This window comes from Neovison vison, chromosome 11 (genome assembly GCF_020171115.1).
Source record: "Neovison vison isolate M4711 chromosome 11, ASM_NN_V1, whole genome shotgun sequence".
NCBI lineage: Eukaryota > Metazoa > Chordata > Mammalia > Carnivora > Mustelidae > Neogale > Neogale vison.
Genome location: NC_058101.1, coordinates 82,099,658 through 82,118,672, shown reverse-complemented (window position 1 = coordinate 82,118,672; position 19,015 = coordinate 82,099,658). Strand labels below are relative to the sequence as shown.

General features: G+C 34.4%; 1 protein-coding gene across 7 annotated transcripts in view; it reads right to left on the bottom strand.

Moving 5' to 3' along the window:
• The window catches only part of SCLT1 (sodium channel and clathrin linker 1), a 193,638-nt gene that overhangs the window by 41,759 nt on the left and 132,864 nt on the right, over window positions 1-19,015 (bottom strand). For 6 of the 7 annotated variants that reach the window (XR_006386785.1, XM_044268234.1, XM_044268233.1 and 3 more), the window contains one exon: window positions 16,413-16,609. Coding sequence is in view for 6 of the 7 variants with exons in the window: in XM_044268234.1 (XP_044124169.1) it covers window positions 16,413-16,609 (197 nt within the window). In the remaining variant the exon portion in view is untranslated. Of the gene's footprint in view, window positions 1-872; window positions 920-16,412; window positions 16,610-19,015 lie in introns of those variants that run through there. The other variant, XM_044268239.1, reaches the window with a different exon arrangement.

Here is a 19,015-nt window from a genome sequence, read left to right as displayed (position 1 = left end):
TTTGTACACAAGTTTTTTTTATGTGTGAATCTGTTTCATTTCTCTTGGGTAAGTATCTATGAGTACAACTGCATGGTCATATAGTAATGACACACTTAACTTTGCAGTAAACTGACAAATTGGTGTTATCATTATTGAACTGTAAGATTTATTTTTAATAATCTGAAACAAGTTCTTTGTCAGTTATACTATTTACAAATCTTTTTCTCACAGTCTTGTTTTCCTTTTCTTCAATGGTGATTTTTAAAGAGTACAGGTTTTAAAAACAAAAAATAAAAAAAAATACAATGTAGTCTATTAATTTTTTTAATGAATCGTTCTTGTTGTGTCCTATGTAAGAAATTTTTGCTTTCCACAGATTTTCTTCATGTTTTTTCTAAAAATTTTGTCATTTTCCTTTTATGTTTAGGACTATGATTCATTTCAAGTTACTTTTGTATATTGTGTGATGTAATGGTATTGGTAGGTAGACTCTAAAATGGCCCCCAATTTCCCTACCTCCTGGTATTCAGAACCCCACACTCAATGGGCAGAGAGGGGGTTATACTCAATGACTTGCTTCTAATCAATGGAAAAAGGTAAAAGTGATGGGATGTCACTTTAAAATTAGGTTTAAAAAAGGCCACAGCCTTTGTCTTGCTTTCCCCTCTCTCCTTACCTCCCTTTCTCTATCACTTTCTCTCTCAGCTCTCATTCTGAGGGAGGCAATCTGCCACGCTGTGAGTACACATATAAAGAGGCTCATGAGGCAAGGAACTGACATCTGCCAACAACAGTTAACACTGAGGCCTGCCATAGCTTTAGCGTGAACTCAGGAGTGAATCTTCTCCTCCGAAGCCTTGAGATGACTGCAGTTTCATGACAAATCCCGTCAGACGCATTCTGGTTCAGTCATGCCTCGATTCCTGACCCACAGAAGCTGTGAAATAATAAATGTTGTTCTAAGCCACTAAGTTCCGGGGTAATTTGTTATATAGTAATCAATAATCAACAGAAAGGCTTTTCATCAAATATGGAAAATTTTGGGCCATTATTTCTTAAAATACTCCTAACTCCTACCTCCACCCTTCATTATATCACTTGATATTGTTTCTCTGGTCACTGAGACTCTCTGTTTATTTTTTTCTTTTTTTTCCGGCCTTTGTCTGTCTTCAAGTTCTCTAATCTGTTCTTCTGCAGTGTGTAATTTGTTAATCACATCCAGTAAATTAAAAACTTTCCAATGTTATAATTTACATGTCCAAATTTCCATTTGGCTCCTTTTTGTATACTCCATTTCTTATCATCTTCATGTGTTCCTTTAAATCACTGAGCATATTTATAATTGCTAAAGTTCTTGTCTATTAATTGTGCTACCTCTGTCATTTCTGAGTGTGTTTCTATGCATTACTTTTTCTTCCTGGCTATGGGTAACATTTTTATTTTCTAGTAAAAAAAGTTTTGGATTTGTTCTTACAGGCAGTTAAATTACTTGAAAACATGCTAGATTATTTTGAGGCTTGGTTTTTAAGTCTTGTCAAGGTGAATTTAGAATACCTTTCATTCTGGGCTGGTTTAATTCTATTAATAAGGTGAAGTGACTCTGGACTCTTTACTGCATGCACTATGTATTCAACAAGGATTCTCCACTCTGGCTGGGCAGAATTCTAATATTCCCCACCCTATGTAAGCTCTTGATGTTTTTCAGCTTACAACTCCCTTGACATTATTTTCCTGGCTTCTTCAAGATTTATTCTATGAGTGAGAAACACATTCAGAAGGATTATGCAGATTTCTGAAGCTCTTTCTCTGTGTAGTTCTATCTTCTCTGGTTCTCTGCCTTGAAAATTTCAGTTACTCAGGCATCAGACCTGGCAGTGGCGGAGATTACCTTCCCTGAAACATAGTCCTGAAAGGATCCTTAGGGAGAAATCCAAGATGATTCTACATTTTATCTTGTTTCTTGCCTCTCATGGGTCAGAAAAAATAATTGTTTCAAACATTTTGTCCAGTTTTCTAGTTGTTTCTGTTGGGAAGTTAGGTCTGGTACCATTTTCTCCATCATAGCAGGAGGTAGGCATTCCCAAAGGCCATATCTAAAGAATCTAGCAATTTTCTGAACCAATACTAATCTACACTAACAAAAGGCACAAAATACAACAAATGAAACCCATTTATACTTAGATATATCACAGTGAAATCACAAAAAAACAAAACATTTTAATAGCCACAGGAAAAGATTACTTTTAAAGGGGTAAAAAGTGAAGTGGACAGATGATTTCTATACAGAAACAACAGCAGTCAGAGATTAACAGAATGTTGTTTTTAATTTTCTGCAAGAAAATAGCTTCAATATGGAATTCTGTCAGCAAGCAAAATACTATTCAAATATGGACATAAAACAAATATATTTTATAAACAGAAGTTGAGAATTCATCACCAGAATGCCCTCATTAAAGCAACTTCCAAAAGATATAATTTAGATAAAAGGTAAGTAGTCCTACCTGGGATGTTTGAGATGTAAGAAGAAATGCAGAACAAATAAGGTGGTAAATATATGGACTAATAAAAATGAACTCCAATTATATAAAACAATTAGTGGGGAGAAATAAAAACACTACAAAGCAGACTTTAAAATCTGGCAACAATAATATAAAAGTTGGACAAAGGAAATAAATGGTGTTAATATATTCCAAAGTTCTTGTATTATCTGGCAGGAGGATAAATCCTTTGACTAACTTTACGTTTTCCTATGGTAAATATATGTGGCATAAGTTCTAGGGTAACAACCTAAAGAAAACAGAGTTACTTAATTTCCAAAGCTTAGGGGGAGAAGTAGAATGATTTTTTAAAAAACCCGAAAAACACCAAGTTAGTAAAAAAGATGAGAGAGGAAAGAAAAAGAAAGCAAAGATGACAAAAATAGAAAGTACTAAAATAAAATAAAGATAACAAATCTCAATATACTTTGGATTACACTGAATATAAATGAACTAAATGGTCTAAAACAGAACCATATACTGTTTCTAAGAGACAGATCTATGGAAAACAGAAGTAATTAACAAAAAGATAACTAAAATATCCCCACATGTTTAGAAATTTAAAAATGTACTTATAACACATGGATTGAAAGAAGAAATAATGAAAATCAGAAAATATTTTGAAGTAAATAAGAGTGAAAATACTAGATGTATCAAAACTCATATGGTAAGACTATGCCCGAATCTGGGAAAAAAATCTATAACATTTAATAATCCATTCAAATTAAGAGAAAAGAAAAGGTGCAAATTTGTGAACTATGCTTCTATTTCAAGAAGATAGAAAAGGAACAGCAACATGAAAGCAAAGAAAGCAGAAAGAGAGAGGTAATAAAGTGCAGTAACAAAATACGTAACAAATATAAAATTAAGAGAAAGATTAGTTATTTATAGAGTAATGAAACATAATACTCTGGTGGGAAAGATAAAGACAAAACAGACAAGGTACAGATAATACTAGCATCAGTAATGCAAAAAGGGTTATCATAACAGATACTTCAGATGTCATATATTATGGACACATTGCACCCAAAATACTTGAAAATTCAGAAGACATAGATACATTTATAGAAAAATGTAATTTACCAAAACTGTTTCAAAGAAGAAAAAGAAAATTTGAGGACTTCTATAACTGTTCAATGGAATAACAATCAAAGATATTATCACAGAAATCCCAAAATACCACCACCACTACTCCAGGCCAAGAGAATTTCATTGGAGAGATCTACCAAATATTCAAAGAATAAGCATTTCTAAAATACAAAGTTTATGAAAAAACAGAAAGCACTGGTCTCCAATTTCTTGAGGCTGGCATAACTTTGATACTACAGCTTAACAATGAAAGTTCAAGAATGGAAAGTTTCAGGTCAATCTCTCTAGTGAGCATAGATGAAAAAATACTAAACGAAATACTAGCAAGCCAAATCCAGCAACACATAAGAATGTATTCCAACTGTACTGGTTTTATTATAGGAATGTAAACTTGGTACACTAGCAAAAATCTATTGAATTTATCCCACTAACAGATTAAAAAGAAAAAATAAAATGGTTACCTCAAATAATACAGGACAAGCTTTTATAAAATGCAATATTTATGATAAAAACTAAGTAAAATGAGAAGGAAACTTCCTAAATCTAACAGAAATTATTCACCAACACACAAAACATCAAACAAAAGACAAAGATTGAAATCTTTCCTTCTGAAATTGAAGAAAAGGCCAAGAATCCTTGACTATCACTCTGATTCTGCACTGTACTGGCGATCTCATCAGTGTAATAGGTGACAAAGGGAAATAAAACATATGATGACTGGAAATAAATAAAACTGTTACCTTCAGAGATGGTATAATTATATATAAACAAAACCCAACACATGCATTAATGTCTTATAGAAAGCAAAATGTACAGGTATGAACCAAAGTTGTAATAAGACTGGCTTTTAGACTAATTGTTTTTTAAAAAATGTATTAGTCTCTTAAACAAGGTAAAAAATAAAAAAGTAGAGTTATATTTGTTTCCTATATAATGTAGGAGGCTAATACATTTTGGAAAAAGTTGTTTATGTTTTTGGACTCAAAAAAGCATAATTTTGTGATATCAGCAACTGAAAGGAGTGGGGACAGAGCTACACAGGATCAGATTTTTGGATGTTATGTGTAATCCCTATGGTAATCACAAAGAAAACAGCTATAAAATATACACAAAGAGAATGAGAAAGGAACTCAAAGGTTTCATTAAAGAAAATCAACTAAACATAAAAAGACAGTAATAAATAAGAAATGAGAGACAAAAAAGCTGTGAAGTATACAGAGAACAAAAAGTAAGTCCCACATCAGCTTTAAAAGAGAAGGAGATTCTGGCACGCACTACAACATGGATGAGCCTTGGGGACTTTGTGTTGGGTGAAATAGGGCCATCACAGGGGACAAATACCATGTGGTTCCACCTATATGAGGTACTTAGAGTAGTCAAGGTCATGGAGACAGAGGTGAAGTGGTGGTTTCCAGGGGCCGGGGGAGAAGGAAGAGAGCACTAGGAGAATTTAGTTTAATAGGTACAGAGTTTCCAATTTTCAAGATGAAAAGAAGTTCCAGAGAAGGATGGGTCATGATAGTAACATTACAAAGTAAATATACTTAATACCACTGAAATGTATACTTAGAAATGGCTAAGATGGTAAAAGTTTTATGTATATTTTACCACAATTAAAAGAAAAAGTGTAATCAATCCAAAGGCCCATCAATTAGTGAGTGGATAAACAAAATGTGGTATATATCCATTCCACTGACTCATCAATAAAAAGATAATACTGATCTATGATGCAATATGGATGAATCTCAAAAACATACTGAGGGAAAGAATCCAGATGCAAAAGAACACATAATGTGTGATTCCGTGTATAGGAAATGTCCATAACAGGCAAATCTACAGGGTCAGCACTTGCTGACTGATTGCCAGAAAGAGGACGTTGGTACTGCCCGTAAAGAGGCATGGCGGATTTTGTGGTTTGATGGAAATGTGCTGAAACCTGATTGAAGTGATGCTTGCACAACTCTGTAAAATTACCATAAATCAGTTAATTTTATGTTTAACGGAGTGAGCTATATAGTATGCAAATTATACCACAATAAAGCTGTTGAAAAATCCAAAAGAATCTATAGCTTTTGTATTGAGCAAGGTTAGTGGTAAAAAAAATCAGCATCAAAAGCATTTCCATTTCTTATACAAGCAAAGGTCAGAAAATAAAATCAGAGGTTTTATTTATAATATAAAAATACTGAGGACTAAAAAATACCAATTATATCTAACAAAGACATGTAAGACTTGTACAAAGAAATTAATAAACCTTATTGAGAGGTGTTAAAAAGATGTAAACAAATGGAAAAATTTATGTCCAAAAGACTGGAATCTTTAAAATTTCAAATTATTTTAACTTGCTTCATGTTTACTTAGAGAGCCAATGTAATCCCAATCAAAATCTTATCACATTTCTTTATGGAACTTAAGAACACAATTTTATGAATATGAATTTATATAAATATGGAAATGCCCTTGGCTAACAACAGATATTTTTGAAAAACCGATTAACAGGAGTGGTTCTATCAGATATCAAATCACTTTTCTAATCTTGTGTTTGTTTTCAAAAGTATCTTCTAAAGCTATAAAGAACACAGCAGTATGGTAATGATACAGGATAGACTGACAAACAAGTGAAACATAAGAAAGCTCAGAAACACACACACACATTTGGACAGAAATTATGACAAAGGGGATACTACAACGTAGTGAGGAAATGACAATTTTGTCATTGAAGGATGCAGGGATTAATGGCTACCACTTGGAAAAAACAGACTTCTACCTTACTCTGTACACAAAATCAATTCTGGATTAAATAAGAACTTAAATGTAGAAGGTAAAACTATAAAGCTTTTGGCAGTTAAGCTTAAAGAGAATATCTTTAGAGGTCAGGATAGAAAGAGAGTTTTTAAAATAAGACACACAAAACAGTCATCATAAAACCAAAGAGATAAATATGACTCCATTAAAATTAAGAACTATCAAAAGAGAGGAACTGGGGAGGAGAGAAATGATAAGCCACAGAACAGGAGAAGATACTTGCAACACTTTAAAAAAAAGTAAACAACTCAATAGGGAAATGGTTAAAAGGCCTGAAGAAACACTTCACAAAATAAAAGTTCACAAGGCCAATAAACATATAAAAAGATGCTCAACTTTGGTAGAAATATGAGTTGCAAGTTAAAACTGCAATGAGAAACCAGTAGTCGTTAGAGTAGCACAATTTAACACATCTGGTTTAATTCACTGAGTGAAGATGAGGATTATCAGAAATTCTCATACATTCTACTACTTGCAAGAATGTAAATAGCTACAATTATTTTGGGAAACACTGAGGCATTTTCTACTAAGTTTCAAAATATGCATACCTTATGACTCATCAATTTCAGTTTTAGGAATATGCCAGAAGAAGGAATGTCTAGGTGTATCAGGATAATATAGAGCAATAAAAATGAATTCCATTATCCAGTGTACCGCTAACGGGCATTTGCATTTCTTTTCTTTTCTTTCTTTCTTTCTTTTTTTTTGTGTCCATAGTTAGGTTTTATTTTTTTAAATATTTATTAATTTTTTAAATTTCTTTTCAGTGTTCCAGAATTCATTGTTTATATACCACACCCAGTGCCATGTAATATGTGCCCTTCACAATACAGCAGGTGTTGACAAGGATGTGGAGAATAATGAACACTCATGCACTGTTGGTGGGAAAGTAAACTAATGCGATCACCCTGGAAAACAATGTGGAGGTTCCTCAAGAAGTGAAAAATAGGACTTCTCTACAATCTAGCAATTGCACTACTGGGTTTTTCCCCAATGAATACAAATACACTATTTCGAAGGGACACATGCACCCCTATCTTTATAGCAGCATTATTCACAATAGCCAAGATATGGAAGCAGCCCAAGTGTTCATCAATTGAAGAATGGATAAAGAAAATGTGGTATGTATGTGTACATAAACATATACACATACAATGGAATATTACTTGGCCATAAAAAGAATGAAATCCTGCCATTTACAATGACATGAACAGAGCTGGCAGTATAAAGGTAAGTGAAATAAGTTAGTCACAGAAAGACTAATACCGTATGATTTCACTCATATGTGGAATTTAAGAAACAAATGAGCTAAGGGAAAAAAAAGAGACAAACCAAGAAACAGACTCTTATAGAGAACAAACTGACGGTTAAGAGAGGGGAGGATAATGGGGCATTGGGCCATATAGCTGATGGAGATTAAGGAGTGCACTTATGTTGAGCACTGGGTACTGCATGGAATTGCTGAATCACTATATCGTATGCCTGAAACCAATATAATGCTGTATGTTAATGAACAGGAATTAAAAACTTAAAAAAAATAAAATGTTAATTGATAGCTACACAACACAACAAAACAAAATAACACAGCTAACAAAGTTTCGTGTTTTCAAATTTATTCTGCATATTTTCACTAAAAAAAGTATTTCACTCAATTTCTTTTTATGATTATAGCCCATCTGGTTTAATGTTACCAGTGTGTTCCCAACTTCCCCTAAGGTGATTCAAGTCTACTCTTTTTTTCATCTTCACTCTGTTCTGATCTTTTATGTATACCACATGTGGGGACAACACTATTTTGTGTTCTGCCTCCTTTTATGTTTTGGAGGAAAAATAATTTGTGAGAATCACTGATTTGTCTATAATTGAAAACAACTATACAAATTTTCCTTCCCAGAGCACTTACTTTACAGGTTATTTTAAAAGAATGAACCAGAGAATTTAAGATGATTTCAGATGTAAAAATTCGATTTATAGGACATTTGTTGCATAAAATAAGGTGTTTATTGGTCAAAAATATTTTTTCTTATATATGAAAATAAAAATGTACAGAATCTAAGATCTATAAGACTTGAAGTCTAAGATATCTATAATTTTTGAAGATGTTCTTTGATCTTCCTGAATAAAATATCCTACAAAAAATTATGGATGATCTTACAACTCACAGACTCCTATGTAATAATGGGACAACTCCAGGGAATCATGTAAAAATTCCTTAATAAAATGTGATTATTTCTGAAGTCACAAGTTGTAAAGGGCCTTAACAAGCTTTCTAGCCCAGATGAAAGCAATAGATAGGGTTGTGTTAAAACTATTTTGACAGACTCCAGGCTATTACATTCTATATTCTATGTGCTTTCTTTTGGGAAAGTACTTTGCTTGATACTTCAGAGAATATAAACTAAAATAAAACACATTCACTATCAATAACCTCCTAGGAGTAATTAGCTGATATGTACAAGTTAATATACAATATTAAGCCAAGCCTAAGACATCCAAGAAAATTATTTTAGAGGTTTAGAGTTGGATAAAGATTACAAGAGTCAGAAATATTTCTTAGTAGAACATACGAATAGGCACTATAAATGAAATGTTTATATGTGTATATGGGTATGTGTGCAGACATAGATATACCTATACCATAAATAGCCACCTGTCGGTTCAAGTCAGGTCTTGTTACCCGAACTGTAGCCACCTAACTTAGGAAAATTCTATTGTTAGAGTTTTTTCAAATCTAAAATTGCAAACAAAAGCTTACTTCTCCCAAGCAAGAGGAAATTCTGCAAGAGATGACCTTCGAACTTGAATAGTAACAATGGCTCTTCAGGTCTCCAGCCTAAATGTCTTTAGACTCAAATTCCAACTCCTTCCTGAATCTCTAGCTTGTCAGTTTTTTCCCTCAGAAACACTTTAAATTTGCTAAGCTCCATCAGCACATAAGCCAATTCCTTAAAATAACTGTTTTACACTTAAACACACATACATCCTATTAGTTCTGTTTCTCTGAAGAACCCTAATACAGGGAAGATTAAAGCATTTACTTCATAAAGTTTTTGTGATCATTACATGAGTTTGTAAAGTGTCAAATAGTATATATTCAACAAGTTATAGCTATCATAAATGTAATCTTTAGACTGATGATCATTTAAGTCTATTTTATATTATATGGTTTCCTATTTCCTTATGTAAACATTGTGAACTGCTCAACATCACTAAGTTATGATAAATACATGATGGCAGCTTTGGACTACAACAATTTAGCTAAGCTGGAACTACATTTCCCAGCATTCCCTTCCCTGCCTGGTCCTGGGTTGGTGTTGACCATAAAAGAAATTTGTGCAACAGACTCTGAAGGGTGACAGGGCACCTGGCACTGTGGCAATTCATGCACAGTGTTGCTGATATGTTAGGTCACTATGTTGGTGTGGAGCACTACTTGGATCCACAGAAATTCTGTCTTCTACCTCTTGGCAGATGTCTTCTTTCAGCCTCTTGAGTCATGTGCAGAAGCACAGTAAATGATACCAGCTTTTCCTGCAGGTCTCAATGGCAGTGGTTGGAGATGATGACAGATAAATGAAAACAGGGTTCCAGTTTGTCCTTAGAGTTGCTTTCATTCATATCCAGCTTTTCTTCATGACTGCTAGCTTAGCTGGCCCATAGTGACTTCAGGCTTAACAACAGATGCACTGCATTGACTTCTCTACCAGCTCCCACAACTGTGTCAGACCTAATTCCCCAAAAAAATCCCATATTCTGTATCACTCAGAGTAGCTCTGTTTTCCTGAACAAACCCTGATACATATAGGAATTTGTTTCAATTCCAGAAGTAGTCCCGGAGGAATATAACCTCACGAATGAGTAGTCTAAACTGGTTCTGGATTATCTGGAATTGGTTCTCTGCTTTGATTAATTTAAAGTCCACTGATAAAGGATACAGTGGTAATCCATGCTGTACAATGGCAAAACACTTAAATTATCACCTATATAGTCAAGCGCCTATAAAGGATAAATTTTTGAGTGACCAAGGAGTTAAGGACATAAAACACTATCAAATGAAGAACATAATGGGACTCCTAGGTACACTGGAGAACTTTGAGGATCCACAATAAAGAGCTCAGAGTTTTAAATTCTGAGCTCAAAGTCCAGGTTAGGGTCCTGAAAGCTCTTATGACTACCTTAAAAGAAACCCTATCTCCTCCGGTTGCAAAGCTGAGATTTCTGATAATCAAATGCAAAGTCTAACCCTCTATGTGACTAAATTATAACACAAACTGAATTCCCAACCTTGTAGGGTCTTTCTTTCCCTGAAAATTGAGATGGGAATATGTGTTCAGACAGACTCCAGTGAAGCTGGGTCTTGAATCCCTATATGTCTCCTTTGCCAGTAGAAGCAGTCCTTCCACACTATTTGGAAAGGTAAGTATCCTCTGCCTAAGGAGTTTGTAACAGTCTCTCCTGAAGGGGCTGCTTTACAGGGAAGAGATGATTCCCTTCAGGACTCACCTCGCCATCATTCATTCTTTCATTCACTACTTCTGTACCTATAGCCAGTCAAGTCTGATAGGATCTAGGGAATGACCTTCAAAACAAGACCTGTAAGGAGGCAGAATACCCTAAAGTCATTACACGATTCTGCCAAATTTTATGTAGACAGAACCTGGGGAGTATGTGCGAGAATGGATCCTAAGGATGCCGTATTAAAGATGAAGAAATAGCATTAGATTAGGCCAAATTTTTCAATGTGGGCTCACAAAGCAGACATTATGGATTCAGGTTAGCTCAAGTGACTTGATCTGTTTGGTTAGCTGAACATAATTTGGGCTCAAGGGTAACCTATATTGAATGATATTGAAATGTAAGAAAATCCTTGTTATGGTGTAAAGCAAGGTTTGTCAACTTTGGCACTTCTGATATCTTTGGCTGGAAAATCCTTTGTTGTGAGGAGCTGTTCTGTGCATTATAGGATGTTTAGCAGTATCCCTGGCATCTGTACACTAGATCCAGAATCATCCCTACATGTGTTTGGATATTTTCAAGACAAATGTTCCAGGGAGGGGAGAAGGACAAAGTAATCCCCATTTGAGAATCAATAGTGTAGAGGAAGTTACTAAAGGCTGGGGGAGACTGGAAGACTGCAGCCAGTTTTTTTGTTTTTAATATAAAAGCAGCTCATCCATCCTTCAACTCTGGCCCTCGGAAGGATCCAAAGGACATTTTCTCCACAGAGAATGAGTGAAATACAGTCACGAGAGTTGCTCCAGTATCCCTGCGGAGCTCTGTAGTTTCCGGAATTCAATGTTGATAATAGGATTCTCAATGGCAAGGGTGATGTAGCAGCTTTAAATCTCCAAAGAAAATGTGGTCATCATTACTAGAATGGGTAGCAGAGTTGAAATAGTTACCAGGAGAGTTTGATCTGCAGAGATCTTTGGGATCTGCTAGTTTGATCACTGCGACCCTAGAACTGAAACAGATGGGTGATCTACTACTTGACTTGGAGAAGTGGAAAAGCAAACCTGACTTGAATCACTGTAAGAAAGTGTTACAGCCCTATAACCATTTCTCAGACTTGAGTCAGGTCACAGACTCAAAGCCTCTTAAATAAAGAAAGGGGTTGCAGGTTCCTTTAAAAGGAATCTGTTATACATCCATATACATAGCCTTCCCCTGAGAGATCTATGAAGACCTAATTTCCAAAATTAAGTGACCAAGCAGTGGGGTGCAATGGGTGACCACGCAGTGGGAAAAGAAGAATCCAGACACTTTCAGGATTACTGGACACTGTTGCTGAAAAAATTCCTAGAGACCCAAATAACACTGTGGCCCACCAACCAGGACAGGTTTATGCAGCTCAGGTAGACAATAAACTCTTGGCTTAAGTCTCACAACTAGTGTTTCTATAATCCTATTCTGTGTTTATTTCCCTGATTCTGGGATGCCTAATCAGAACAAACACATTGAGCTACTAACTAGCAAAATCCCTATGTTGGTTCCCTAACCAATGAAGTAAGGGCTATTATAGTAGTGACTAAAGGAAAAGTACAATAAAAGCTTGATTTTCTCCTTTATCTTTTTTAAGAAAGAGCTGGTTCTATAGGATCTTCTAAAGGTGACCAAAGGCTTTTATAAATTTAGTATCATTCTGAAGTCATGGATTTTTTAATATATTTGACATGTTTCAATTTACTGCAGATGTTCTTTTTGATGTTCAAATTGTTCCCATATCAGCCAGAAGGGGCGTACTTAAGTTGGCTCCTGGGTCCTTCTGACATGGGCCAAATAATCTTGATACCTTCCTCCCCTTTTGTTTTCTCGGCTCATATTGTACTTTCCTATCCTATAGCTGTAATCAATCATTTCTCTAGAGAGTTCCGGTTTCTTTTAGGATATCTCATAGCAACAGAATAGTGGTCACTGCCTCTTAGGGTCCCTTAAGTGGACAGAGTGAGGAAATATAGGACAGAGCCAGGAAATACATATTTTTATGAGTAAAACACGTCATGAGTTCCCATGATAATATTCCCAATTTCAATGCAGAAATACAAGTTTTATTTGGGTCTCTTCCTTCTTATTATAAAAATCCTGGTTCTTAAAGGCATTTCTATAATTATTCAATTCCTTTATCTTATAACTATAAGATTCAGAGTAATAGTAACATCAATATTATTTATGATGATATTACTACTAAAAACAGTTTATGGTTTTTTACATTCACTTTTATCCTTAGGATTTATCTCAGTAGGGATATACAGTTTACTTACTGTGTTTAATGTCACCCGAAATAATTTATCTGTGTCGTTAAGTCATCAACTTTCTACACAAGTAAGTTCATTTGTTTAATTTTACTTTTGATTTTTAGGTTTTTTAAAAAATTTTTATTTAAAAGATAATTATATGAACATTTATATAGTGTCAAACTCAATCCTATATATCTATAAGACGAAGTTCATTCAAAGAAGTCTAGCTTTGCTCTTTTCTCTCTCCTCATAGATAACCATTTTAATTACTGTTTTGGTCACCTATTTTTAAGAAGAGAATGTACACATATGTGTATGAATGTAGTGTATGTATAGCATGCTTGTATATATATGTACACACACCCCCATCTTAAAGGGCAGAATACTATACGTACTACACAGAATTTTTTTTTTTCACTTAATATACTTAGGATACTGCTCCATGTGCTAGGATTTTTATCTGGACTGAACAGAATCTATAGATGGCTAGACGGGGGAAGTTGTTAACAAATTTACAACATTAAGTATTCTGATCAATTAACCTGATCTCTATTTACTTTGGCCTTCTTCAATCTTCCTGATATCATAGTTCCCATGTAGAAGTCTCACACATTGTTAAATTTATTTTCGAGCATCTGATGTTTTTTGATGCATTGTAAATTTTACTGAAGTTTTGTTTTGAAATATTTGTTGCAGATATGTAGAAATACAATTGATTTTTGTATATTAACCTATTATATATTAATTTTGGACTTACTACATATAGTCATGTTTTTTTTTTTAAAGATTTTATTTATTTATTTGACTTATTTATTTATTGACTGCATCTATTGAGAGATCACAAGTAGGCAGAGAGACAGACAGAGAGAAAGGGGGAGAAACAGGCTCCCCACTGAGCAGAGAGCCCGAATGCGGGACTCGATCCCAGGACCCTGGGATCATGACCTGAGCCGAAGGCAGAGGCTTAAACCACTGAGCCACCCAGGAACCCTAGTCATGTTTTATATATACTATATATACAGTCTATATATACAGTTTATATATACTAATATATACAGTCATCTGTGTTCGTTTTCCTTCCTTTCTGGTTTTCATACCTTTTCTTTCATTTTCTTGCCACAGTGCACTGATAAGGACTTCTCATACAAATATTAATGGAAGTGGTAATAATAAACTTTTTTATCTTCCCAATCTTCAAAGGAAAATTACTAACATTTTTTGGTCATTAAAAATAATGTTTGCTTTACAATAGATAACTTCATAAAATTAAAGAAATTCTATTCCTCATTTGTTAGAGTTATTTTGAAATATAAATGGATATCAAATTTTATCAATTGATTCTTCTGTATCTATTGAGGAGACCTTATGATTTTTCTTCTAAAAAAAGTTAATGTGGGGCACCTGGGTGGCTCAAGTCATGATCTCAGGGTGCTGGGATTGAGCCCTGTGTGGGGCTCTCTGCTCAGCAGGGAGCCTGCTTCCTCCTCCTCCTCTGCCTGCCTCTCTGCCTACTTGTGATCTCTCTGTCAGATAAATAAATAAAATCTTAAAAAAAAAGTTAATGTGATAAATTATATTAACTTATTTTCTAATGTTTTAATAATTTTGTATTCCTGGGATAAGGCAAAATTGGTAATAATTATTTGCTAGTCCTTTAATGCTCTTGTAGATGGGTTTTATAATCCATCTAACTTTTTTAGTTGTGGTGGTGGTTCAGATTGCTTAGCTCACCATTAAACTGGAAGCAGAAATTCTCTACTTCTCTTAAATTCATTCTAAATACATTTTTATTTCACCATTCTACCAAAACTGCTCTTATCATAGTTCACAAAGACCATCAAAGGGTGCCAAACTAAAAGGTCCATTCTCTGTCTTCACTTTTCTCAACCAATTAGTAGCATTTTACAAAACAATGTTTAAAAGCACATTGTCTTTACTGGCCATTTTGTTAGCTATGTGACTCTGAACTGGTTCCTTAACCTTCCTCCGCCTCAGTTTCTCTGTAAAAATAAACAATAATGTTATCCACTTTGTAGGGTTGTTGTCAAGATTAAGCACGTGTAAGTCATTTAGAACACCAAACATGCTATGTGCGAATAAGTAAATATCATTGATTATTATTGCTTATACTCCTGAAAAAAATTTTTTTTAACCATTCTATCTTGATTCTTATTTCTCTAGTTATTCTTTCTCAGTCTCTTTCAATGGAATTTTCATCTCTCCAGACTTGGAACTCAGACCTCAGACAGCTTAATTTACCCAGACTTCCTTTCTACATGTTCTCATCCCATGACTTTAAAAATTACGTGTACAGTACTGACTCCCACATGTATAGCTCCTGCTGCAATCTCTTCCCTGAACTCTAAACTTACAGACTCAGCTGACTAGTTGATATCCTGATTTAAATGTTTTCTAGGCAGGTCATATTTAACATGGCTCAAACTTTTTTTTAATGATCTCCAACCCTTTAAAACCTTAAAAACCCTTCAAAGCCCTTTAAAACCTAATCCAAATTACATTTTATGTATCAATTCTACAGTACTCGCCTACCTTCTCCCTTTTACCTTTGCCCCTCTTCAGTCTATTCAAACTGTAATCAAACTGATTTGTTGAACATTTAAGCCTGATCATTTATTTCACTTTGCTCAAAGCCTTCCAAAGCATCCCCATTGCATTCAGCATAAAAAGCTCAAGTACTTTCTGGGCAGGGGTCAACAAACGTTTTCTTCAAGGGCCACAGAGCAAATACTTAAGGCTTTGCAAATCAATCAAATTCTGTTGCAACCACAAAACATTTTTATGCTATACTTATATGCAAAGACTGTTAAGATTCTAAACTGGTAGGGTGCCTGGGTGGCTCAGTGGGTTAAAGCCTCTGCCTTTGGCTCAGATCACGATCCCAGGGTCCTGGGATCGAGCCCCACATCAGGCTCTCTGCTCAGCAGGGAGCCTGCTTCCTCCTCTCTCTCTCTCTGCCTGCCTCTCAGCCTACTTGTGATCTCTATCTGTCAAATAAACAAATAAAATAAAAAAAAAAAGATTCTAAACTGCTATTTCCAACAAAAATTATTATATTTTGTAGAATATGTGTAAAATTTACAAAAATATACAGTATGAGTTCTGGTTTATAATGCTTAATAATTTTCAAAACAGTTCAATAAATATTCACTTCATAAAAATACAAGACATTTTAAAGAACATTATGGCAAGGACATTAAATGTTAATTTATTCTGTAAAATGTATCAAACAATAGGGACTTACTTTAAATTACCGATTCTAATTTCTGCACTTTCAGTAAGTTTCTTTGTTTCTTCTTTCCACCTATTGGCTGCCTTCTGTTGAGTCACTAAGAGATGCCTCAGCTCATCAGTGGAATTTCGATTACTGTCTTCCAGCTCTCTCAGTTGAACTTCAAATCCATGTTCCCTTATTGAAAATTCATGTTCCATTGTACTGATCTAAGGAATAAAATGAACATAGCATCTTTTTTCTTTTCTGATATTTTAGGAGATACACCGATCAATGATAATACACAAAAGAAATCAATCATTGTGTTGTCTGTGGCACAGAAATGTTTGGATAAGAAATCTATATAAAAATTAAGTTTATAATATGTCTTCATCACAAATGAAGACTTATCCTCTATTGTGTATTTATATGTAATTATATTTATTGTGCCTAAATTTATAATACAACATAAATTTAGTGAAACCAGAATTATGATGGACCATAATTTTTATGCAACACTTTCCTCAATACCTTAAAATGTCAGTAGGAAAAAAGTATACTATCTAATATAAACTGCTCTTATTATCTACTTTAACTTGTTATTAGAATCCATGGAAAATATTCATGTTGTCAGTAGCTGAGAGTTTTTTACTAAAGCCATTAAAAAAAAGTTTACAGAGCTATGACCTCTCCAAGTATGCCACCCTCTTGGCACCTTAATGTATTCAACAACTCAAAATCTCAAGTCACTTCATATTAATTTCAAACTGTCTTTTCAAAGAGTTTTGTAAAGAAAATCATATACAAGGGGCACCTGGGTGGCTCAGTGGATTAAAGCCTCTGCCTTCACCTCAGGTCATGATTCCAGGGTCCTGGGATTGAGTCCCGCTTCCCCCCTCTCGCTCTGCCTGCCTCTCTGCCTACTTGTGGTCTCTCTCTGTCAAATAAATAAATAAAATCTTTAAAGGAAAAAAAAGAAAATCATATACAAGAAGTTCTTTACCACTTTCGTTGTGATATAAATTTTTTTTTCAGGAAAAAAGACTATAATGATTATCAGAATCTCATATGGAAATATCTTCCATGATTTCTAGATAATTTAGGTCATTACAGTAAAAATACGTTAATGCAGAATAAACATAAGTAGATGCTCTTTGGATACTCTAGAAGCTTTCTTCACTGGGGATCAGGGAGAGAATGAAGCCCTAATGGTCTCTGGCGTTCAATGTATGTAAGGAATTGCCTTCTCTTGCATGCATCTAGACTGAAACTACCTATTACCATCCTTGAGTCAGTTGAGAAAATAGTTACTAGAACAATTTTTTTGGCGTACTCTAGGACCATATCTTACTATACTAAAGAAATACTACAAAGAATATCTTGAGGTATTTTAAAGTAGTGTGCCTTAAAAATCATTACAGCTGGTATAGATTCTAATAATTTGTTAAATATGTATATATTTAATATATATAAAATATATAAACAACGTATAAATATATAATTTTCAAGATCAAAAAGGATGAATCAGGGACTCAACTTTCTCAACACCGAGGAAAACCCAACAACAAAATCCATGGTTTATGGGGTAAACTGCAAACACGGTGTTCTTACTACTTCTGCTTAAATGCAATGTGTTTCCTAAATTGCTTAAATTTTCTTTCTCTAATAGTACACAAATGGAAATTTAAGACTTTATAAATATTGGCCCCGGGAAAACCACCTTGGATTTATTAATTCTGTATTGTATTAGAGCCTCCTGAGGCTCCTTGACCCTGCTACTTTATTAATTTTTGTATTATTGGATTCTGTAAGTTTAGATTTGAATACACTCCTTTTCCTTCTTTGCCTCAATCTCAGCTTTGGAGAAACCATGGTTATGTTAGGCGGAATTGTGTATTTCTGTCTGCGTCTCTCTCACATATATATTACAGACTGATATATGTATCTATACAGTTTTAGAAGTCAGCCTGCCTAGTTAACTCCCCATTTCCTCTTGGAACATCTATTTGCAATTTGACAAGCCTTGTTTTGCGGTCCTTTATGATAACCTGGTCTCTGCCTACTTCTACAAGCTTGTGTTGTGCCAATACTCCCTTCTCTTTCTTTCTGTCACAATGCCTTCTCATTCTTGGCTCATTTTGACAATTTCTTCCTTTGCCTGGAATAATCTTACTCCTGTTGCTTGTCTTAGGTATTTTATTCAACTTCTAAAACTTAGCTCAATTACTGCTTCTATCTAGACAAAATCAGTTCCCTGTTACAAGCTTATAAACACATAAGCCCTAAGTTTTTCCTAAAAAGCATTTATTAGTTTGTAAATATATGCTTAAAGTTTGTCCATCTCAATGCAAAAATTATGTTTTTAAGGAGGGGCTTTGGTCAGAGGGACCATGTCTTCATCACATCATCAGCACCTAAAACAGGAAAGTTATGAAAGCACTTGTTGTAGACAGAGTGGATGATGGCTTTTTGGTATCAAAATTTAGTGTTTAAACACACCCCAGATCCTGTAGTTGATAACATTTCAGTTGTTAAAGTGGACAGGCTGGCAGTGATGTTGGAAGACTCTGGGCTATAACCAGGTCTCCTGTAACAAAAATATGACTGATGATTAAATTCAGTATATTGGTAGAGGA